At 32.6% G+C, this 25,018-nt stretch overlaps 3 protein-coding genes across 6 annotated transcripts in view; 2 read left to right on the top strand and 1 right to left on the bottom strand.

The window, feature by feature from the left end:
* The window catches only part of Rap1 (RAS oncogene family member Rap1), a 51,204-nt gene extending 33,694 nt beyond the window's left edge, over positions 1-17,510 (top strand). For both annotated transcript variants that reach the window (XM_067276576.1, XM_067276568.1), the window contains exons 3-8: positions 12,374-12,442; positions 12,535-12,591; positions 12,656-12,796; positions 12,876-13,019; positions 13,107-13,198; positions 16,330-17,510. In XM_067276576.1, coding sequence (XP_067132677.1) covers positions 12,374-12,442; positions 12,535-12,591; positions 12,656-12,796; positions 12,876-13,019; positions 13,107-13,193 — 498 coding nt within the window. In that variant the 3' untranslated portion in view covers positions 13,194-13,198; positions 16,330-17,510. The remainder of the gene's footprint in view (positions 1-12,373; positions 12,443-12,534; positions 12,592-12,655; positions 12,797-12,875; positions 13,020-13,106; positions 13,199-16,329) is intronic.
* On the top strand, positions 5,175-6,005 carry LOC136979959 (uncharacterized). Its single transcript, XM_067275990.1, has one exon. It carries the CDS (start codon positions 5,175-5,177, stop codon positions 6,003-6,005), a length of 831 nt encoding a protein of 276 aa, XP_067132091.1.
* A 239-nt stretch (positions 17,511-17,749) lies between the features above and the next one.
* The window catches only part of BicD (protein bicaudal D), a 33,019-nt gene continuing 25,750 nt past the window's right edge, over positions 17,750-25,018 (bottom strand). The window contains exons 4-11 of one of the 3 annotated variants that reach the window (XM_067276543.1): positions 22,729-22,975; positions 20,466-20,570; positions 20,304-20,398; positions 20,046-20,243; positions 19,785-19,976; positions 19,626-19,724; positions 19,424-19,544; positions 17,750-19,355 (exon numbers count right to left, since the gene is read on the bottom strand). In XM_067276543.1, the coding sequence (XP_067132644.1) occupies positions 18,505-19,355; positions 19,424-19,544; positions 19,626-19,724; positions 19,785-19,976; positions 20,046-20,243; positions 20,304-20,398; positions 20,466-20,570; positions 22,729-22,975 (1,908 nt within the window). In that variant the 3' untranslated portion in view covers positions 17,750-18,504. The remainder of the gene's footprint in view (positions 19,356-19,423; positions 19,545-19,625; positions 19,725-19,784; positions 19,977-20,045; positions 20,244-20,303; positions 20,399-20,465; positions 20,571-22,728; positions 22,976-25,018) is intronic. The other 2 variants (XM_067276551.1, XM_067276557.1) reach the window with 2 other exon arrangements.

The following is a 25,018-nucleotide window of genomic DNA, read 5'->3' as shown; positions in this document are numbered from 1 at the left end:
GATCTACTGTGAGGTATCCATACATAACAACCAAGATCTTTCTTGAGATCTTGATTGCTATGTATTAGATCTTCATTAAAATTCAAATTTATTTATAAAGATAGTTATATTGTGTTTGTTAATATTTTATTCTTGCTTGGGAAAATTAATGTTTTTTTTGTTTACATTCAGGAACAAAAGTGGCAAGAAATTTTTGAAGTGTTGTCTAAGTTTGAGGTTGAGGAAGAGTCGAATTGGATTATGTTGGGTCACTTTAATGCATGAACGGGTGCTCATAATGAAGTTCTGACATGTATATGTGATAGTTTTGATATTGGTTCTGATAAAAGAAGCAGAGTTTTGAAGGATGTAAATATGAATGCTAGAGGTTGGAAAGTGCTTGAGTGTTGTGTGAATAATAATTTGCTTATTTTAAATGTTAGTGTGTGGTGACGAAGCAGGGGATGAAGTACACTTTTGAGTTTAATCAAGGGTCTTCAGCAGTAATTGATTTGGGAATAATTACTACGTATGTGTGGAATTGTATTAAATTTTTTAGTATTAAGAATTGTTTTTGGTCATATCATTGTCCAATGGTTCTCTATCTGGAAGATTTTTCTAGAGATTCTTTGGGTACTACCCAGTAGTAGTTATGAGAGGAATTTTTGGCATAGTGACCTGGTAGAGATGTTTTTGGCTGCTTTGGAGTACTGTCTGGAGCAGACTTCTAATATATTCCTGCTGGAGCTGAGTAAGGTCATAATGGAGATTGCTAGAGTATATGGGTTGAACCACGGGACTAAAACAACAGTGGGAATATATGACTGGTTTGATTTGGATTGTCATTTAATGATTAAAGCTAGAAACAGCATGGTTAGAGTTTAAGAAAAATGGTTTGGTGGCTTAAAGGAGTGTCTTTGTTCTGTGCTGAAGTTTAGTAAAGAGACTGTTTAGCAAAGGAGAAGTTTTATAAGAAGATACATAATTTTAGGAACTTTTACAGAAATAATAGGTTATTTTGGAATTTATGTAAAGGAAGTAGAAATTTGGTTATGGTAAATATTACCATATATCTCGGCAGATAAGATGATAGTTGAATCATAAAAAAAGGCCCCCAAAATCTGGGGTTGTCTTATAGGACAGATACAAAAAATTAGATTGAAATTTATATAAATTAAAACCATTATAAAAAAAAACAGACAAACCGTAATTATTTACTAGTAGAGAGTAGGGTATGTGCACAAAATAGAATAGCCCATACAATGTTTTTGTGAATAGTCAAGGTCATTATCCAAATGCCAAATCAGTGAGAATGTTTTTCCAACAATCGCAAGGCAGTGCTGCCAGATGCAAGAAAATAAATTTGTTCATTTGAAAAATTACAAATAGGACATAATTCCGTATACGCTATACAGTATTATTACCCAGATAATAATCGCTGATCTAAACTAAATTTATAGGCCGTTGATAGTTTGGGGGTCGTCTTATAGGACAGATATATGCTAAAACTGTAAAACTTTGATGAAAATTTATACCTCATCTTATCTGCCGAGATATACGGTAGCTTACTTAAATGGTTCAGTTATTTCTTTTCTCTTTATGACTGAAAAACCATACGGAATTGATTACGGAATTGATTTAGCAGTTTTTAATGAGTGTTTGATCTGGTCGGATGAAATACTGAACTCTGATATATCAGAGCAAGAATTGAGATATGTGTTAAGTAAGTTGAGAGTTGGTAATGCACTGGGAATAGATGGTATATTAATGGATTTATGGAAAATTGAAACTTCATCATGAAACTCGGTTATCGTTGATTTTTTTCATGAAAAATTTGTCTGTTTTCATCTGTTGCCTTGGATTTCATCAGTGTGCCCAAGTGACCTTGCTGCTAATTTTGCAAAAACAAAGGGCAACTCATGTGATTTCTGGCTCAGTGTGGTGTTATTTCTCGTTGTGTGAGCATTACCCCATGACGGCCCACCATTGGCTAACGATTCCATTTCCTGAACACTGAAAGTTTGGTCATGGGTTCACATTTTGCCAGGACAGGCTGGCCAAATGAAGTTTTCCAGGTTTTCTCCCTGTCTATAATGTCTGAATAGGAGCCAGTTACCCTTAAACAGACCCAGAAGGCATTATTTCCCATGATACGACCATCATAAATGCATACTACTACTATTACATGACAATTACATCACACTTAGGGATTGCAATTCCTGGATCTAGCAGGCCAGCGCTGTGGATCCGCAAATACTCAATTAACTTTCTAAATAATGGTGCAAATGTCTACCAGGGGTGTTTGTGCTCCGGGGAAACCCCGGAATTCCGGGGATTTTGAACTTCGATACCCGGAAATTCCGGGGATCGTCGTTCAAAAGGAAGTAGGAATAATAATGAATTATTTATTTTGATCTGGGTAATTTTGTTTGCTTTGAAAGCAGAAAACGCAAGGTCAGTGTGTGTGGTGAAAACTTTGCCTTTGGAGAAAGAAAGGAAGTGATAATGCGTGAAAAGGGAAAAAAAACTTCTGTTTTGTTCTTTCCTTATTGCGTGTTAAGCCGGATGCACACATGTGGCGTGGCAAGGAAAAGCGGCAGAATGACGTCACTTTTTCTCGCCGCGGAGGTCTATTTCGTGCCGCTTTTCTCATGCCGCGAAAGTTGGTCGAATTCTATCTTTTGCGGCGGCCGCCGCCAAGACGCGTTTCTATCAACCAATAACATTTCGTCTGGCAGTCACGTGAGAAAATACTATCACGTGGTGTTTTAATGGCGGAAAGTTCGACGCGGTTAACCGAGATAACTAACATCAGAATAAAGAGGAAAGAATAATAAATTTAACACAAATTCTACACAGATACAGTAATCATATATTATTTAATTCAAAGAACAAAACAACCGAATCTTACTCGAAATAGTATTCTTTATCGAGAGATCTTAATCGAAGAATAAGCCTATTTTGTACATCAGTTCTTTATCGATCCAACAAAATATCTCGGCAAGATTCTTGCCAATACGATACCTCTAATCCAAAATATTCATTCGAATCTTCGACGAAATCTTCTAGCTAAATAAAACAAACGGTACAAAACAAAATTTGTAAACACGTGGATAGCGGAGTGTCGATATCGTTCGCCATCTTGAATACTGAATGCATGCGCCGAAATGTAAACGGATTGCCGCTTGTGTGGTCGTGCATCCTCCTTTATGACTCATTCCCCCGGTTCTCGGACATTCTCTTCTGGATTCTTTTCGGCAAGTAGGCGCGGCAGAAAAAAAAGGGAGAGACTTCGTTCGACCAGATGTGCGATCACGTGACTCTGGGTTCAAAGGTCTTATCTCTCCTGGCGTGGCGCCAATAAGTAGAGAAGGGGGATTTTTCGCCGTATTAGCTATTTGTCATTGATCGCTTCGCAACTTTTTTTTCTCCGCTGTGTAAAATTTTCGTTTCATTTATTGATGCACGTGTAAATTTTTCGTTTCGTTTATTGAAATATTTTTTTATTTATGTACGCAAGAGAATTTCACTATGAAATTTCTCGATATAAATAGTGATATTATACAATTAGAAGAAGGTGTCCGGAATGCATTTAGGTGGAATTGGATTGAACGGAGAGATGGTAATGGGGATACCATCGGCACATGGTGCAAGAAAATAAATGTTGCTGGACAAGCATATTGTGTTTTTTGTAACTCACTGCTGAAGTATGGTGGGGAAGGATTCAAGGCTTTCACAAATCATTCTAAAACTGTGACGCACATAAAATATTCAAAGTGCATTAGACATTCAATGACTTTAAGTAATTATGCTAATTCAAAAAATACTGATGACTTACTGGAGACTGATGCTCGGCCATTGGATATAGTGACAAGAAAAGCACGCCAAGAGGTATTAATAACTTCGTTTATCGCCGAGAATTCTCATTCTTTCAATGTAGCTCCCAATTTAATTGAACTCTGCAAACAGTTGAGCCGCGATCAGACGGCACTAAACTCGTTGGAAATGTCCAGGACTACTGCATGTTATAAGATGAAATATGGGCTCGCAAAAACTATTAAGGAAAATATCATTAAAACTTTAAAGGAGACTCCATTTTCTCTAAATTTGGATGAAAGTACTAGCAATGCTCAAGAAAGTATACTGGCAATATTGGTGCAGTTTTATGACAACAATCAAAATGAAGTTGTAGTTCATCATTTTGCATCTCTAAAGATGGAATCTTGCAATTCAGAAGCTGTTTTTAAAGCAGTTGTTAATACTATTGAAGATAATAATATTCCATGGGCAAACTTAATTAGTGTATTAATGGACTCATGTAACACCATGCGTGGAAAAAAAAGGGTGTTGAAACCAGACTACGATCAAACAAAGCACCCCACTTATTAGATATTGATGGTGACACATGTCACACAGCTAATAACTGTGCAAAAAAATTTGCTTCATGTTTTGATAGATACTTAGAAGATTTGTTTGATGACATCTATTTTGATATGAAAAGCTGCAGTAAAAGAGAAAATTTTTTCAAAATCTGTGAATCCCTTGCCATTAAAAAACTTAAGCCCTTGAAGAGACCAGACCATAGGTGGGTGTACATTTTATGTGTTTTAGAAAGAATCAAAGATCTGTGGGATGCTCTTATTGCATTTTATTTTCACTACTTGGATAAAACTGATAAAGGGGATTATTTTTCTTATGTTGAAACTGTATACAATAAAAGAAATATTTCTGCAGCTCAGAAAAAAATTGTTGAAGGGGTGTATTCTTGCTTGCATTCCCAACAACTCACAAAGGATGCTTTAGCTCGGAAAAAAAGAATACTAAATGGGTTATTTGTTATGCAAAACAAAACTTTATTGCATATGGCATTATATTCAGCAGTATTACCAGAGTTCAACACATATATTAAATTATTTGAAACAAAAAAACCAATGCTTCATTTAATACATTCCAGTATTTATAAATTGATGGCAAAATTTTTCTCTTTTTTTATGAAGCCAGAAAATATAGAGTGCACATCTTATAATGATTTATTAAAGGTTGATGTCACAAATCCAGAATTCCATCTACCTAGCAAAGTAATATTTACTGGTGCAGAAGCTTCCACTCTCCTGAAGAAATTATCAAAAAATCATCCAATAGCAAAAGAATTCCAAATTTCTCTGATGAAAGCTTATACTAATACAGCACAGCATATGAAACAGAAATTACCCCTTAAAAATTCATATCTAATTAGTTTTACAGCATTAGATCCAGAGCTAAGAGGTAAAACCAGTACAATATTAGCTTTTGAAAAATTATCATCTTTTATGTCCCATATTTTTAGTGATAATGAAAAGTCAAAAGTAGAAGCTGAAATAAGGTTATACCAGAGTGATATTGATATCACCAAAGAAATGCTCTACACATCTGATGAAAGTGGAAATCAAGTCAAGTGTACAATTGATAAATATTGGTCTAAAGTTTTTAATTTAAAAGATGATTTCACAAATGATTATAAGTATCCTACATTGGCTAAATTGGTCAAAGCCTGCCTTAGCTGCTTCCATGGCCCATTAGTGGAAAGTGCATTCAACTTAATGGATACACTTGTCACTGACTATAGAACCTCTCTTAAGATTGATTCCCTAGATGCAGTGCAGACTATTAAATATGATTTAATGGCTTCTAAAGAAACCTCATGTGAAAAATATGGCTCAAAAAATCCAATGACTGATCCAATTCACAAAGATCTCTTACTGAATATGAACAGAAGTTGGAAAACATATCAAGAGGACTTAAAAACATGTATTTCAGATGAGTCACCTATAAAAGTCTCTGAAAAACCTTCTACATTAGCAGAAAAGCAAACTGCTTCTACCTCTGCATGTGCAGTTCTCGAGGAAATTTCTTCAACTGTAAATGAGGAAAATAAAAGTCAACCTTCCTGCAATTATGAAGTTCACCACAAAAGAAAGACAAGCCCACAAACATCAGAAAATAAAAAAAAGCAGCAGAAATTAGATAATTTTTTTTTAAAGAATTAATTCAGGTAATTTAAAATATTTACATAAAATGTAGTAGTTTATATGTTTGAAAATTTATGGTTATTAATTTTGCAAAAAAAGTAATTCATTGAACTTTTATAATTAGGTCATTCAATACTTCATAATTGTAATTTTTCATTTCTCCCCCCTTCTCGAAACTCCAAAATGTCGGTAGTAAGTCCGTAAAAGTTTCAGGGGATTTTTTGGGGTCCCACAAACACCCCTGGTCTACATTGTTGGCATTGCCACTTTGCTATGTGTGCTATCACTCGGCAGCCAGAGCGATGTTGCCGTTCAGTGTGGCACATGCTACACCCCTCCTCTACACTGCATCGCTTGCCCTTTTATCTCTGCTGATCTAATTGCCAATTGACTTTCCGCTCTCGCTAAATAAAGTGTCTTTGACTAAATAAAATAAGTAACTCCTCTCCTAGTCCTGGTGCATAATTCTAATTTATGGTCAGTTGTGACGTCAATGAATCACATGACGAAACGATTGCAGTTTAAGCCTATGGGGAGCTGTAGCTTCGCAGCTCGCTTTGCTTGCTGCTTCGGCTGCGAGACTACACGCCACTTTTGTGGCTTGTCCAAGAAACCTAACCCATCCTTCTGGGAGATGACTGTCACTAGCTAATAGAAAATCTTTTATTTCAGCTCAATTGATATTTTACTGGAGACGAAAAATAAGAAAGTTATCATGCTTTTTCTAGCGATGGCGTGATGATCGGGAGTCGCATTGCTCTCTCCATTAAGCCTATCGCGTGTTTAACAGGCAGTCCGACAGATATTGATGTCAACATGCTTGCTATCGCTCACGGTTGGCTAGTACTATGCCTTTAAGGAGTGGGAAACCCATCAAAATATAAACACCATTGTTGCCACTGACAGATCAAAAACCACCAACATCATGACTACGGCTTTTGTTGAATCAAAAAACAACATCATGGCCCACTTCTCTCTCCACCCTGAGGCCTACATTTGACAACAGAATACGCTCCTAGCGACCACGATCCACCTTCGTTCCATTACGTGATCCAGTGATGTCACAACCGACCATAAATTAGAATTAAACAGTCCTGGTTGGTAATGGTATTATAGAGAGAATAAAGGGCGCTGCCATATGATACAAATTAAATGAAAATTGAATTATTTACCACAAAAACAACTCTAACTGTTTTTGGTAAATAATTCTCTAACGATTTCGATCAAACTTGGCTAGTTTAATGCTGCTTCAGCTGCTTGGCGATAAAATTTATTAAGTATGCATATTTATGAATCAAAAGTTCTTAATTTATTTTTTCAGATATCATGCCAGTTCAGTCAGTTCACAGTTACATAATAATAATATAACTGTACAATTCAAATTCGTACTGAATAATGTGTCTTACAAAGCCAAGTCAGCAAGAGAAATGTGGTGAGAATGATGAAAAAACTTGTGAGACTATTTTAAAAAATTGGATGATAGTCAAAGTGCAAAATGCTTATTATGTTCAAAAACTTTGCTGATTAGTAACTGTTCAACGACAGGCTTAAAAGGCCATCTACAAAAGATACACTGTGTCAATGTTACTTCTGCAAACAGCAAAATACCAATACAGATATAGTAGTTCCCACAGCAATAACAACTATATCAAAAATTGTCAATGATCAGGAAGTAGATATTATACTGAACAAAAAGGCTAAGAATAGTATTGATGCCTATTTTGTAAAAGAAAATTCAATGAAGCCATGGTTACAAGGAAGGTGTGCAAAGATGGTTTTACGCTGAGTTCATTTTGTACATCTTCCGATTTAAGACGTTTGATAACAAAAAAAAAAAAAAAAAAAAAAAAGAATTCCAATTGCCAACTTCTCCCAACACCATAAGGTTGATGATTACCAATTATGCGAAAACTATTGAAGCAGATTTAATAAAAAAATTTGCAAATTTTAAAGAAAAGGGTCAAAGGTTTTTGTTAAGATTTGATGAGTGGACATCTAAAAAAAATCAGATACATAAATCTCAATGTGCACCATAAAGAGACTCATTTTAATCTTGGTTTGATCAGAATTCACGAATCCTGCACTGCCGCACATTGCATTGAATTAATGTCAGAACGTTTGAAAAAATTTGGCTTAAACTTTGTAACCATTGGGTAATACCATTGGTATCGGTTACCAATGCTTGTACTATCAGTAGTGATACCATTGGTATCACTACTGATGGTACAATCTTTATGGTAAAAGTTGGTAGACTCTTGCCTTGCTCATGGAATCCAGTTAGCTGTGGTAGACGTTCTGTATAAAAAGAAAGATCAAAAAGAAGTAGAACACACAGAGATAGACGAAAGTGACGAATATGATGACGAAGACACAGAGACCAATGAAGGCTTAGAAGTAGTCATTGAACCAACACGACACGACTGAACTTGAAGTGATTTCTGTGATACAGTGAACTTCTTAAAAAAGTGCAAAAAGTTGTTAAGACTTTTAAAAAATCACCAACCAGAGATATGTTTTTGCAAAAATATGTAAAAGAAGTGAAGGGCAAAGAATTGAGTTTGATTTTTGACTGCCGCACTAGGTGGAACAGTCTCCTCAGCATTCTGGAACGTTTCTACAGTGTAAAAGTTTGCATCGATAAAGCCTTAATAGACCTGGCTCAGACATTAAATTCTCTGCTGACAAGTGGTCACTAATCAATGAGTTGATCACAAGTCTTCAACTGGTTAAACTGGCCATAGAAGCTCTCTGTAGATGAGTCGAGTTTGATAACTGCTGACACAACCCTGAAATTTGTCTTAGACAAACTAAAATGCCAGGACACAATCTCGAGTGCCGACCTTTCCAAGGCACTTTGTAAAAGAATCAGAGAACGGTGTCTTACCGAGATCACAGGGATACTGATTTACATACAGAACTCGAAGAAGTATGACCAAAAACTTAGAAAGCCCGATTATTCTTTCACAATGCCGAAAAAAAAATGTAATGTGCCAGGAAATGAAAAATATGCTGAATCGTGTAAATACATATGTAGTGGAACCAGCAGAATGGCAGAGAATATTATGGAGGTGGAAAATGATGATCCAGATAATCTGGATTCCCTGAATTTCACATTGGAACAAGAATTGGAGATCCAACTAAAGCGTGAGAAAGAAAACTTCATGAAATGGAAAGAAACTAGTACTAAGAAGGATTATAAGTTATTAAAAAAGGAAATGGCTGTTTATGAAAGTGAGCAAGTCAGAGGTGAAAACTTATCTTTGATTTATGATTATTTGATGACCCCGAAACCAACTAGCATAGAGGCAGAAAGGGCCTTCTCCGCAGAGGGATATATATGCAGTTCATTAAAAAGTAGGTTTGGAGACACCATCAATTCCATTTGTTTCTTGAGATCCTACTTCCAGAAAAGTCAAAAAAAAAATAACAGAAGTGATTGATTTAATTTTATTTAGTCCTTTAAAATACTTTATTCAAGACAAGACTAATATTTTATAACTTCTACTCTAATTCTATTAAGAGTTTTTAACTTTTATTCTATAAGTGGTTAGTGGGCTAGGCTAGGCAACTTTATTGTGAAAATTAGTGAGAAACTGAGACTACCTAGTTAGTCATTAATTTAATTAACTATTTAACTATCAGTATCTTAGATATATGATGATATGAATGTATGTGATTCATGATTGTGATAATAATAACTAACTACTAGACTACTACTAATTACTTACTTACTTTCTTTACTAACATGAATAATTAAATTACTTATAAATAACTACAGATTGATATGTAGAGCCTATATAAGAAAACTGGTAAGACTGATAGCCACTTAGCCACTGATTATCCGTCCTTACATTATTATAATATAATATATTAATATAAATTAATTAATAGAATTACCTTTGCTATTATTTAACTTAAAGATTATATTATAATTATAATCTAACTCAGTGTTCCTCAAACTTTTTGGTCGGCGACCCCCCTTTTGCACTTAAAAATTTCGAAGGACCCCCAAAGAATGAGTATGTGTAGAAAAACAACCCGGAGGGAGGGGGTTAATTTAAATTCGGGAGGAGTTAATTTCTTTTGTTTAATTAATCTATTCCATGTTGAAATTTCTCTTCATTGCGTGCCGCTTTGCGTTGAATTTTTGTCAATGTTAAGACTAACGAAATTTTTTAAAAATTATTTCTTTACTGTATTTTTCACAAACAAAATAAATATATTGAAGAATATAAAAACAAAAAACATTATATTTCGGAAGTTAATCTCGTCTCAAAACGTTCCGATTCAGCACAACACAGTCCTCAGAAAAACAAGCAAAACTTACCACTCACGATAGGAAAAAAGTCTCGTTCAAATACTGGCGCATACTTAAGTACCCTCTCATGATCGCGCCAGTGCTGCCAGCTAAAAACACATATCAACTAAAATAATATCTGAGTATCCCAAGACATAGCCAAATATTGCAGTGCCACAGCACTAGCGGAAATTCGAATTAGCCTACTGAAACGCTTTCGGTTGATCGGTTTTCGGATAATAGACGGTCTACTGTATTTCTAACTCGACTTGTCTACAGACGCAACGCTGCTAGCGAACACCGTTCCAAATGACAATGCTGTTCTATCATAGTTTAGGCGGAGAGTGGAACTCGGGGGATTCCCCAATAGCGCACAAATTTATAAATATTATATTTAGGCTCGTATTTTAATATTTATATTGTTTTTATTATTTATATGTGCAATAGTAAAAATTAATTTATATATTTTTTATTTCTATTATTTCTAAACATGAATCCATAGTAAATTTATAAAATATTTGAAAAAACATTGATCTGGCATCAATTTTTCAGCGACTCCCCCCACTTTGAGAATCACTGATCTAACTAACCATTTAAAGTTAATTATCTCTATCTCAAGTGTTAAGCCAAACCAAAGTTAAGTTTACTACCTAAATGTGTAAGAAGTTTTACTGATTTATAGTGACCAGTCTTTAAAGCTATATTAATTCTCTATAAAATGTGTTTTTGGTATGTATTTTGTAGTGTCTAGAATGAATTAATTGGATTTATATTGATTCGTATGGAAATAATTACCTCGGTTTTCATAGATTTTGGATTTCGCCAATTGTTTTCGGGCGGATTATCGACGAAAACTGAGGTATCACCGTACATGGAATGTTATATTATAATGCACACAAAAAGGACAAAATAATTTAATAGTGTAAGATTTACAGGAAATAGATGAATTGGGATTTTAGATGATATTTTAATTTTTTAAAAAAGGGAAATATAGTTACTTAAAGTTATGTCAAAACTTTTAATAATGTTTGTACAGTAATGTAACAGTATGCATTTTAGTGAACTGAGGAAGAGTGAAGCACCTAAAACACACATTTGCAGACGAATGTAAACGAGATGTAGAATCAAATAAATGGATGTGCAGAGTGTGTATGGTTCTCATAATCTCACTTCAATTCTGAGACTATACACTCTCTGCACATCCATACTGCAAAATGCAAATGCCCTTCATTTTCAGTTGGAAAAGAAATATAAAACAAAGACAGTTTCAACAAAAAAATTGTTTATTAATTCAGATATGCCATTACAGAGAGATTAAATAACAAAGGGAGTGATTATAGTTTCTTGAGGAATACCTGTAGAAATTGTAGTATTAGTGTAAAGCATTATTTTATTGCATATTAATTAAATTTATCTTCAAATATCACACTTGTTAATGTTCTCTTTATATATATATATTAATTTAGCTTGTTTTTTTTATTTTTTTATAATAAATTAATGTTTAGCTGTAAATAATATAAGTAACTGTAAAAATAATTTAACTTTAATATAAGCATAAGTAAATTGGTAAAACTAAAGTACTTAAATTTAAAAAATAAATATTGATACTAGCTCCTTTCAGTGTTTTTGTATACACCTGCATTGAATAAACACATTCAATGTATAATGCTCTTATGCAAACTCGCATTAAGATTGTTTTATTTAGTTTCTTCTGTATCATTTTTTAATGGAAAGTTTAATTCAAATGGCACTTCCTTGATGATATTCCCAATTTATCTTCAGATTAACACATTCAAACATTGAATTTGTATTTTAATTTTAATGAGTGCTGTTGTTTGGGAAGAATGCATTATTGCAACAATAATTTGGTAATCTGCTTGTTCAAATATTGTAGAAACACAAATATAATTTTAAAATTTGAAAGCATTCTTGTAAAAACTGCTTTTATCTACAAATAATAAGTTGTCCAATTTCATTTGCCAATGAATTAGTTTAACTTGATTTTGTATAATTGTGTTTATATTAATTTAATTCATTGAATAGCATGTGATATTGTTTTGTTGTTATAATATATTATTATTTACCATAGACTGTTCAGTTTGTCCAAGGAATATTTGTGGAAAAATATGATCCAACAATAGAAGATAGTTATCGTAAGGTAATTTTCGAAAAGATTTTTGTTAAGATACTAGTAAATGTAAGGAATAGCAAAATATTGAAAAATCATAACTGCTTGATTTTACTTTTCAGCAAGTTGAAGTTGATGGACAGCAATGCATGCTGGAAATATTGGATACTGCAGGCACAGTAAGGCATTTTCGTTATTTTTATAGTTTTTGAATTCGCATAATACAAGTTTTGTAAATTCTAGGAACAATTTACTGCAATGCGAGATTTATACATGAAAAATGGACAGGGATTTGTTTTGGTATATTCGATCACAGCACAATCCACTTTCAATGATTTACAAGATTTGAGAGAACAGATACTCAGAGTGAAAGATACTGATGATGTAGGCAATTAGATCAATTTTTCATTTAGATTAAAAAAATTAATTATATTTGAAGTTACCTCTTTTTAATACAAATTAGGTGCCAATGATTCTAGTAGGAAACAAGTGTGATTTGGAAGACGAGAGAGTAGTCGGTAAAGACCAAGGTGCAAATCTGGCTCGTTCTTTTAATAATTGTGCCTTTCTCGAATCATCTGCTAAAGCCAAAATTAACGTGAGTGAGGTAGGTATTTTATTTCTATACTTTGTGTTATAGTTTACTTGTTACTTTTTATTCACATGATTTAATATGTTTAAATTTATTAAATAGATTTTCTATGATCTTGTAAGGCAAATCAATAGAAAAAATCCAGAGAAGAAAATAAAACCACCACCAAAAAAATGTACAATTCTGTAACCTAGGTAAAGATTTGAAAAATAACATTTTTAAGAAATTTTTTTAATGCCTAATGCTCTGATAATTTTTTAATAAGGATAATATGAGATTAAAATTTATTGAATAATTTTTAGAAACTATCAATATCAAATCTCTTTTCTATCAAAACATTTGAAACTAAATATAATGTAACAGTAATTATAGATTATTTGATATTTGTCTACAAAATGTTCAAAATTCTTTCACTACTATTATTTTAGAATTGTTTTCATGTTTAAATTAACTTAACATATTATGTGAATTTTTTATCTGCTGTAATTTCTTGGAATAAAGTCATTATTTTCTAATTCTCTGTATCAGTATATTTCTCATTTTAAATAAGAACATATAGTAAAAAGTATTTTATATAGATTACAATATTAATGATTGAAACTAGAGAGGCCAGAAGTCTGACTTTTGAGTGTTCTATCCTTCATTCAGAGGAACTCAAACTGGCCATTGGTCATACTTTTGAAGTCTGTTAAATCAAATAATTAGGCCTATACAATGGCTAAAAAAATAAAATTTTATTTTTATGAAATTAATAAACAAACATAACTAATTGAATTTTTCATGAGATTATACTATTAATTAATATAAGAAACATGCTGGTGAACAATCGTTTTAGAGCAACATCTTCCCAAAACCTTGCTTCGATACCCATCCGCAGGAAAAACATTTTATTTCTATAAGTTATTTATGTCAGGTTGTTACCGAGGATGATATTTTTTTAGCAATGAAACAGGTTTTCACTTTATGATAATGATGGTAATACATTAAGCAAAAATCATTCACTCCTAAATCCCCAAATATCTCAACCTGATAAAAAGAGACACTTGAAAATTTTTTATTGTATTCAAGCTGACGGAGGCATAAATTTTTCACTCTTTTTCAGATATCTAGTCCATGTAATGTTAATTGGTTTTAATTTTTTCTCAGTTCTCAGAGCTATAAATAAGGAAATAATTAAAAGTTAATTATCAGATGTACTGCATGCTTGAAGTGTTATACTTCATTATATATATAGTGTGTGTGTAATTTTGGCAACTTATGTCACGTGTGCAATGTCTTCCTTTTTGGAAATGACCACCCTAATTAGAAATTTTTTGTTTTTAAATCAAACTTTCAAGAAATTCTTAACTGAAATAAAATTTTCATCTCACATTTAAATATAATCATTATACACTATAACACCAAATGATCAACTAATCATTTGGTGTTGAAAAATGTCTGCAGAATTTAATGCAGATATTATTTTCTAGTGTTAATCTAATTCAAATTAATAGTCTTCATTTAAATGGTATCAATTTTTTCTTTATTTTATTATGATGATCCTTATTCTCTCTCTCTATACACACACACACACACAATAATATATTTAATTTTATATTCTCATGTATATAGAGACAATCCTAGTTTCGTTTGAAATTTTTAAACAGCAGTATGAAGAAAATTTTGGGCTAAACCACAATTAGGTTATTTATTTTGAAATTCAATAGATGTCTTCCATTCATATTAACAAACATTCCTTGTTCTTACGAATTTTTAATATAATTTATAACCTTCAATAAAGAGAGAAATTTTAAACAAATTATGGCAGTGAATATTATTAAAATCAAGTAGTTTTCTAGTCTAATATTTTCTATTAAAAGCATAAATAGATTCATAGTTTGTATGACATACTGTAAAGTGCTATTCTAGAAAGAACAAATCATCTCAATTGTGATTTTCCCCTGCTAATTGGAAAATGAGTAATGGCAGATATGATTTCCAACAATGTTGATCATATTGCCATTGATTAAAAATTAGTCGCTTGCAATTATGACTTTAGTTAATGGTACGAATGCAAAGAAAACAAAATTGTCTGTTAAAGCTTATTCTCTCTGGAAAAAAAAATATATATTTCTTTGAACATCGCAGCCTTTGTCAATTACAATAAAATATTAAGTGTTTTTAATTTGGCTTGGCAGGGTAAATAAAAATCATTTTACTGAAACTAAATAGACAAATATAAAAATATCTTTAGACAGAAACATTTAAAAATTATATTCAGAAGAGCATTGGTTGATGTTTATTTAAATTATCTATAGGAAAAAACATTTAATTATTCTAATACATTTCAATAATCACTGCAAAATTTAAATTGAAAATAAAAACAATGTGATTTAATTTGTTGTTGTATGAAAAATTACAGAAAAAACATACTCTTCATTAACTAAATTCAATTATTTGGGCATTTTTCGTTTCAATACAAGATTTATGGAAATTTTCACAATGCATCATTTTTGCTCTTATTACACTAAGTTCTTTCATCTCAATTGTGATTTTCCCCTGCTAATTGGAAAATGAGTAATGGCAGATATGATTTCCAACAATGTTGATCATATTGCCATTGATTAAAAATTAGTCGCTTGCAATTATGACTTTAGTTAATGGTACGAATGCAAAGAAAACAAAATTGTCTGTTAAAGCTTATTCTCTCTGGAAAAAAAAATATATATTTCTTTGAACATCGCAGCCTTTGTCAATTACAATAAAATATTAAGTGTTTTTAATTTGGCTTGGCAGGGTAAATAAAAATCATTTTACTGAAACTAAATAGACAAATATAAAAATATCTTTAGACAGAAACATTTAAAAATTATATTCAGAAGAGCATTGGTTGATGTTTATTTAAATTATCTATAGGAAAAAACATTTAATTATTCTAATACATTTCAATAATCACTGCAAAATTTAAATTGAAAATAAAAACAATGTGATTTAATTTGTTGTTGTATGAAAAATTACAGAAAAAACATACTCTTCATTAACTAAATTCAATTATTTGGGCATTTTTCGTTTCAATACAAGATTTATGGAAATTTTCACAATGCATCATTTTTGCTCTTATTACACTAAGTTCTTTAATTAAATTCGTGCGTACATCTAATAAAATAATTAAGGTTTTTATAACAATGTCAATTAAGATCTGCCAATATAAAAATGTTAGTAGTGCAAGATTTTTGAACATCTCTGGTGGTAGTTGTAAGGATGGTGATATGAATATGATAATTTTTTTAAATATAAATTATTTATTCATATAAAAAAAGAAATTTAATAGAATAAAATTCAATAGGTTTCAGGTAAAGCAAGACAGGAAGGGCACCAGTAGGAGACTGCACACTACGAATTGTAATTTCTGCTACGGGCTGTAATGGCTGTTCTGTGTAACATGTACTAGTAAAGACAATTCACTTCAAATTTATCTTGATGGATAATTCACTCATTAATGACCAATGGAATCATTGCTTCATTTCTGTAGTTGGATTGTTTAATACTTTTATCATTGTATTTTGATCATTGTGTTTAAAATAGTTCTTCTCTAATACTAAAGCATTCTCATAACTTCAGCAAATTTGCAAATTGTATTGTGGATGTTGTTGTAACTTATGTTTTAATGTATGCATCATGCCACATTTACTGGACCAGATATATAAGGTCACGGGGAATTATACATTAAAAAAAATCAGACGGGTGACTGTTGTCAAGTGTGTGTTTCTATGGAAAGTGTTTGCCACTGCCAATATAGATTTTCAATTAACAGTACACAAAGATTCGAAAGCAAAGTTGTTAATCTGTTAGACTTGTATACGAAATCGGAATTGTTGGTAAGAATTATGGTGCTAAAAAGAATGAGTAATACCAGAAGAATTGTTCTTGTGCTTTTATTTTGGTAGATACCTCGATTAGTCGGTGTTTTTGTATCGCAAGCTCAGATTTTGTGGAAGTTTAGCTGCCCATTATCCTGTATCGCATAATTTGTCTTCCCGACGTTCCTTCGAATACGGACAACCGTGGGGGTGGTCGTTTTAGAGTTTAATCTAACGACCATCGGGGGTATATATATATATTCATTTTTAATGTTTATTTTTAATACAAGAATATGCTTTTTATGATATAACAAGTAAATGTTAGTGAGAATAAGTGTGAAACCTGTCATATATCAAACACTGTTAATCAATACAGGGTAATGTTACATGTGGCAATTGTGGGAATTTCCTAGAAAACTTCCCATCCTGCATTTTCCTATCATGTTTTATCAGCTAAAGGAAGTTGTTTTTTGTACAAAAATCCTGAAATTCTGCAGAAAGAAAAAAGTAATGTTTAGGTAAGAGATTTGTGTACTGTTGTTGGAAAGTGTGATATGCAGTAACCATTTCCAAAACTGCATTGCATGAGTTTGATGTAGCAGGTTTCACAATAAATAGTGTACAGTGGCACAGTCAGTTAATAAATTTAATGGAAGTTTTCATTGGACCGTGTTTTGATAACTGGAAATAAACTTGCATTGAAGTAACATTCATCGAGCTATGTAAGTTTTCAAGTATTAACTATGACTCGAGATTGATTTGCAGTTTTTACAAATCAATCTGAACATAAATGTCAGTTGATATATATATGATTAAAAAGAAAAAAATAATAATAAAAATTCAAAGTTTAAATATCATCATATAATATGTGTTTCCTTGGTACATTCAAAGAAAACAATCAAGCAGTTCAACAATTACACACACTTTTATTTCTACTCCTTACAGGTCCCTTTCTGTTAATTGTTCCCACCTGTTCATTCCAACAAAGAAGGGGGCAGTGTCTAAACAGCATTGCATAGAACTCTATTACAAATAATCTACTCTCAAAGATAACAAGATATGTGTTAAAATTTCAGTAACCGTTCATTTGAAGGCACACAAAACACAGTGCATACTTTGCTATCTTTCGCACAATAAGCTTCGAAATAAGTTACAAACTCGGAGTTGTAAAAATAGATCTGTAAAACTTTCTGAATTTACAAAGAAAAGAATGCTTTATTTAGGCACGTTTGGAATGTGGATGCAGGAACGACAAACATCTTTAAATAATGTCCGACCGAAATAAAAGCAAAAAGCAAAACTTGTTAAATTTGCTAGAAACAACTATGTAAACTGTAGGAATGTGTTAGGGAATTTGAATTAAAGGATTTTAACATTTATTCTGTATAAAAAACAACAGTGGACAACAACAACATTGTTTGATTACATAGTAAAGTATGTACATTTTACTGATAATGCCAAATCTTATAATTGCAATACAATTTGATAAGCATTGTTGAAAAACGACAATAAAAAGATTTAAAATAGCTTTCAACAACAAATTATTCTGGGATTCTCTTCTACCAAAAGTAATAAATTATACTGTTGTAAATACTTAAAAAAAAAACACCAAAATTAATTAAATCCACGATTTGTTAAGCAAGGCAATATAAAAAAAATATTTAGTAGTCTCTACGTTGATAGTATTGTCCGTGACCGTAGTTTTGATGAGAAGAAAAGGCACTGGCCCCAGGAGGCAAATGATGATGTCCTCCACTCGTCCGTGGATAGGATGGCCTAGATCGTCCCGTGTGACGTCTCATGTGGGTTCGTTCTCTGTCCATTTCCAGATCTTCTAATCTTTGGGTAAGTGCCAATTTTTGTTGTATTGCCAGACGTAAAAGTGAATTGAGAGTCTTTTTCTCTTCTTCTGCCGCCGTGAGTTGGCGTTGGAGTTCGTCCAGCTGGGTAACGTATTCTTCGCATCGAGCGGCAAACATGGCCCTCAAGGAGGCAAAGGTAGCTGCGTCTTCTTTCAGAGCCTTCAGCTCGTTTCGTAGTTTCATCATAGTTTCGGTGACTATCGTTTTCTCGTTCTCGTATTTACTTTTTAAGTTAGTCAGGGCTACTTCTGCAGTCTGCTTATTTGCCTTTAATACTGTACGTAGCGTGGCTATTTGTTCTCGTTTAGTAGACAACATAGATTTAAGTTTAATTACTTGTTCTTGCAAATCCTCCACTTCCGACGAAAACGAACCGTCTCTGTTGCTAGAATGGATAGCGTTCTGACGCTGCATTTCGATCGTCGTTTCGACGGCACGACGCAGATGTTTTATCTGATCGTGCAAAGTTTCCAATAACCTGGTGCACATTCCCGGATCGACGCGAATGTCCGTATTGCCGTTCGACTGCAAAATCTTCAAACAGATCTCACTTTTGATATTTTCTCTTAAAGCATCCATTCTGTTACAAGTCACTGATCTTTCTGATGTGGATATTACACAGTTAGATGTGTCATTTTTCACTCCATCATCTGTCAATAAAAACATTTTTTAGTTCAATTTTATTGTGTAAAGTATATAATTATAATAATAATCTCACCGGAAGATTGCTGCGTCCCCTTAACGTGATCTAACATTATGCGATTCGGAGTTTCTCCGTTTACCATGCAAACGTGATGATAAATCTGAGCAAGTTCTTCGGAAATCGATATCAAATCCTCCTAAAATTAAAAAAAATATACCAGATTTAGTCGATTTTAAGAATCAAAAATTTAATTTTTGCTTGGTGCTAAAATTTATACTTGAGTAAGATTTAAGCTTGTTTGTGTCTCTCCAGTAATTTCTCCCAAGATATTCATGTCACTTTCAAGATTGGCAATTTGATTTTCGTTATTTCTTACCTAAAATTCAAATTTTATAGCAGGAGTAAAATTTGAGATTGTAAAAACATTTATATATACTTTGTTTTTCAAATTTGCAATTTCATCTAGCAGTTTCTCTAGGGATTCGTCGTCATTCTGATCGGTAGAAGTTCCTTGCTGTTGCAGACCTTTCACGTCTGCTTGAAGTCTCTCCACTTGTTGAACTGCTAGTTGATATCGCTGTTCGTGTTTCTGCAGAAGTTGCCTTAGTCGAGACAATTCCGGCAAATCCTAGACGACGTCGTTAAAATTTAAATAAGAGTAACGAAAATTCGAAGATTAAAAAAACTATTTTTTTACCTTTTCCCCGTCTTCCATCTGTCCTTCTATTCTTCCTTCTTCGCCGTCGAGCCTTCCGTGTAACGCAATTAGGGCATTTATGTGTTCGGCCATACGCGACACGCGGCTGTGCTGATCGCTTAGATCTTTTTGCGTTTTTTCCAAAAGCTGTTGAGATTCTTGTAACCTCGAGGCGAGTTGAGATTTCTCGTTTTCGGCCTACGAAATACGAATCTCGTTTAGTTTCGTATTCGCGAACTTTCGCAAAGCGAAACGTACCTGTTCCAGTTGTTTTTCGAGTTTGTGTATCTCCGATCCGTGCAGTTCGCTGAACAGATCGCCGACCGTCGAAGACTGTACGTTGCCGACACCTTCTGCACGATAATAATTTTGTAATGCCATTTTGGATAGAATATACTATTACAATAAATGCTTCCTTACTTTCGTCGGTACCAACTATAAAATCGGCTTCTATTTGTTTTAGAACTGGCGTACCTGCTTCTCCGTCTTCCTCTTCTGTTCTATTTCCGTCTTCTTGGCCCATATCTGTTGGAAATAGCATGGTAAGTCACCATAAATCAATGTTTGTAAATGTGCACAACAAATTATATGAATGTTTTTTTTTTCTTCTGTAGTATTTCGTTATTTTAAGAGCATGCAATTTACAAACATTAATAAAATTTTATACTTTAACGTTGATTTTTGGTAGCTCATTATGAAAGACAAAACAAATTAATAACAAAAATAAGCTTTAATTAAACTTTAAATTTTACATCTCTCCTATAACTGTGGTGAACAAAATGTTACTTTGATTCAAAAACCATTAGAACAATAATATGGCACAAAATACATTTGGCACACTAATATACAAAAAATTTTAAAATTGTTCAAAAAAAATCTTTTACAAAAATCACTTTTTATACTTATATATATGTAAAAATGTAATCCGCACAATTTTATAAAAGAAACTGTGGCTTTACAAGATAAAATGCTTGTTAGCTGCCAATTGGTGGTATTTAGTTGTATATTTACATCTGTTGTTCATATTTGTCCATTTGATAAAAAGTAAAATACTCCTCATACTTTGTATTGCAATGTGTGTGCCATACTAATTTTTTCTCATTGGTATAATATACTTTTCTAGAATACAATGATCAAATGGCAGCAATTTGTGGAAAAATCTTTGTAGAAATGTCAAAAAATCATTGTATAAAAAAAAACAATACTGTCATTTTGATCAAATAAGAATATCTTACTGATGTCGCCATAGTTTTTTAAACTTCAGAAACTGACGATGTTTTTGTATAGAATTGTTGCCAATTGTTAGTCTTAAAATACATTAATAACAAATCTGACTAATCAAGAAGTATCGGGATAGGCTCGTATAAACTGCACGTGTGTGCGTAAGTGAGTGCTGTTGTCATATGTTTACAAACGAAAAAGATTTTTACACCTGCAATTTTTCAAAATGTCTAATGTATTCGAGGAAGGCAGAGAACAACGTGTCACCGGAGTCAAAGATTTGGTGCTCGGCAATCATTGTTTAAAACGTTCCGGTTCCGTTGGATCTTGTCAAACAGTTTTAAAAGATTATTTGGGCTTGCGGTGCACCACTTCTCGAGTAGTTCCAAAAATGTGTAATGTTTTCCAAAAAAAAAGTGTGTTCGAGAGATGCTTTCGCAAGATGAATTATTCTTAAAATGCTTTTGACACCAAAACAGCTCAATGATCAAGTGAATGGTGCTTGAAAGGTGAAGCAGGACCAAAAAGATCGTATCAAAGTCGGTCAATAATCAAGGTTGTGGCATTGTGCATTACGAATTCTTTCTAACTGGACAAACTGTCAACTAAGAATGCTGTTTGCATAAAGCAATTCATAAAAAAACAACCCGATTTGAGGTGAGAAAACTCGTGAATTTCGCACCTGCTTACGATGCTCTTATTGTTCGTGAATTTCTGGCAAAAATTAAACAAATACGATACCTCGTGACTTTTTCGTTTCCTCCATAAAATTATGCTTCGGCGATTACCATTTTTGGTCAACCTATACCATAAAACAAAATTTGCCGAGCACGATTTTAAAGCATGTTTCGAGGATTAGAAAAAATATTGGCGTAAGTGCATTGCAGTGGGAGGGGATTACTTCGAAGGGAACAAATTTTGATAAATTCAAATCGTGCATTTTATCGAACCATTCCCGATACTTTTTGATCGTGGGGTATATAATAATAATGATTTAATAATACCAAGAACCAGAAAACTAGTTATATGAAACCCACTTCTAAAAGTTAAGATGCAGTACTTTTAACCAAAAGATCTTGAGTAAAAGTGACTTGCTAATTATTTTGTTAATTTTATAATCTAAAGCAGACCCAAAGTATTAAAAAAAATTTTAAATTTTCTTTTTTTTACTTTGAACAATTTTATCTATTACCAGAATCAACGACCAGTAAAAAATTCATTTGGACTAAAAGCAATGCAGTTTGGAATTTCAATAAAATTTTCCCCGGTATGCATTTTTATGGTGAAAATATTCCAACCAAAATGGCAACAAATAATTCGAGGATAAAAGACAGACAGACGCAGCAACGGTTTTTGCCTTTCGATTTTATATAAATATTTTTAAAACTATTTTGACTACTACCGACGGTTATCGATCTAGTTACGAAACAGCTATCGACGCTGCCGCCAATATAATTCTTACTTCCAAGATGAAATCCGGCAAAGGCCAAGTTGTTAAGATTGAAAATCGACTCCGAATTCAACCGCTGGTCCAATTCTTTCTTCAGTGCGTACTTCTGTTCCCTTTCCGACTGCAACGCTTCCAGCGCTTCCTCCAGCTGCTTCTCTGCGATTTTTTTAAGCGACGTCAACTCTTCCACTTGCGAATTAAAAGATTCCATCACGTCTTGCAGACGTCTTACTTCGTGTTTTGCGCCTTCGAATTCTACCTAAATAAATAAATTGAGACCTTATCGCTTTATTTGAACAATAACAGGTATCGTGTTATTAAATAAGCCTTATTTTAAAAGTAAGTGCACAGCAAATTGGAAGGCTTTTGCTATAGTTAACATATTTGTAAATTGAAATGTTAAATTTTATGTGGTGGTAGTAGCATAGATAGAGGTGAGCATATTAAACAACAGTTGTCAGTCTTTGGATCAGAACTTTTGATGAATTATATTTATTTATTTATAAAGTGAAATATTTGATTTCAAGTAAATCACAATTTTCTAAATTGAGTTACAGTATGACCAATGTACTGCACTAAACCACTAAAGTGCAATTTGGTTTGCACCCAAGTCATCTCTCGCTCTTGCATTACACCATGTTTTCGCTGCTGTTTATACTGTGTTATTTGTCAATTTTTAAAAATTTCTTTCTGCAATTTTCTTTGTCAATACCTTTTGGGCAGCCCATATGTTTTGTGTCCTTTAGTTCAAAATTTCCCAAATGGAACTTTTTAAACTGCATTTGACATGTTTGAAGTTTATGAGCATCTTTCCCACACACACTACGAATTTTTTTATCGTTTGATTACGAAACGATATAATGCCGTACAAAGTATAATATACCCGATATTGTGTATGGAGACAATTCAACTTGATTTTATTCAAACAAAATATGAAGTAAAGCTTCTAAACAAGAATACAAACTTATTTTAATCTTACATATAAATTGTGAAATTTGTTAATTGCTAAAGTAAAAATGACAGCTGTTTGAACAAAGCTTTTGCTTATTTTTATCCAATATAACTTTTACTTATTAATCGTGGCAGCCGAGAAGCACGTGGAAGAAATAAACTCTAGGGGGAAGATTGTGACGAAAAAGAAACTTATCGTGCGGCAGATCTGGCAGCCGTGTTTTAAGATGCCGAAGTAGACGGTGCGAGACCGATAAATGTCATTTAATTTCACAGTATTTTTTGTATTTTATTTATTATTAGGGCATTTAATTGTGTTCATGTGCTGTTTTATCAAAATGAGCAGTGTTCAAATGATCTCGTATTTTGAACTTTAAACCGAATACCTTTCCCGATGTCTGGTTCCCTGGACAATACAGTGTCATTATACAATTGTAAGATTGTTGTGACTAAAGTAGCCATTTTAAATTTTTTTATTTCTTTCTAAATAAATCTGGAATTTTTAGTTAAAGAAAAATTGTACTTATAACTGTGTATTTACAGAAGATTTATGTAGTTTTAAAATACCAAACTAGTTCACAGCCAAAAGGAATTTCAATAATTGATAAAAACACTTTTGATGCAAGTGTTTTTGGGCATTTTAAAAACTCAAACATTTAATCGAGATTTTTATTCACGAACACCAACATTCAAACTTGTTCTGGATCTAGACTACTACTACTCTTTTCAGAACATCAGTTATTATAGTTGATAAGTCTGAGAATACTGTTAATGGTGGAGTGATCAAGATCGTTTTTTGAGTGTGACAAACTTTGGAAAATGTTCCCAGTAGACACCGATAGAACAAACAAATTTGGTGAAACCTACCAATGCAGTGCCACTTTTCGGAATTTAAATGATGAAAAAGCAGCAAGAAGATCCAAATTTATGATTATAGAATCTTTTTCAAGGATTTGAATCCATCCTCATTTGAATAGAGATCCATTTTTGAAAATTAATGTTCAAATTTTAAAAGAATTCAATAATTCTCTAAACTAGTTTTCGGCCCAACAGTTATAACTAATAGACATTAACATAATGGAACATTTTACTTGTTGTGTGAGCATAGTTGATGTGACTAAAGACATGAAAGTTGTCATGTCATACATATATAATCGTGAACTGTACACTGTACGTACATCACAAATAATATTTCCAACAGCAGTTTGAATACCATTCAACAAGTGCTTACATGCATCATTCAGTATCCACATATTTCTTAACTGTTTTAAAATAAAAAATTTTTTTTATAGTAGTTATGCTTTTTGTTTTAAAATGAGCATAAGAAACATGGAGATACTTACCATAAAGA

The sequence above is a fragment of the Centruroides vittatus genome, unplaced genomic scaffold (genome assembly GCF_030686945.1).
Source record: "Centruroides vittatus isolate TY-2023 unplaced genomic scaffold, ASM3068694v2 contig_1159, whole genome shotgun sequence".
NCBI classification, from domain to species: domain Eukaryota; kingdom Metazoa; phylum Arthropoda; class Arachnida; order Scorpiones; family Buthidae; genus Centruroides; species Centruroides vittatus.
This window is presented reverse-complemented; position numbering and strand designations above follow the sequence as displayed.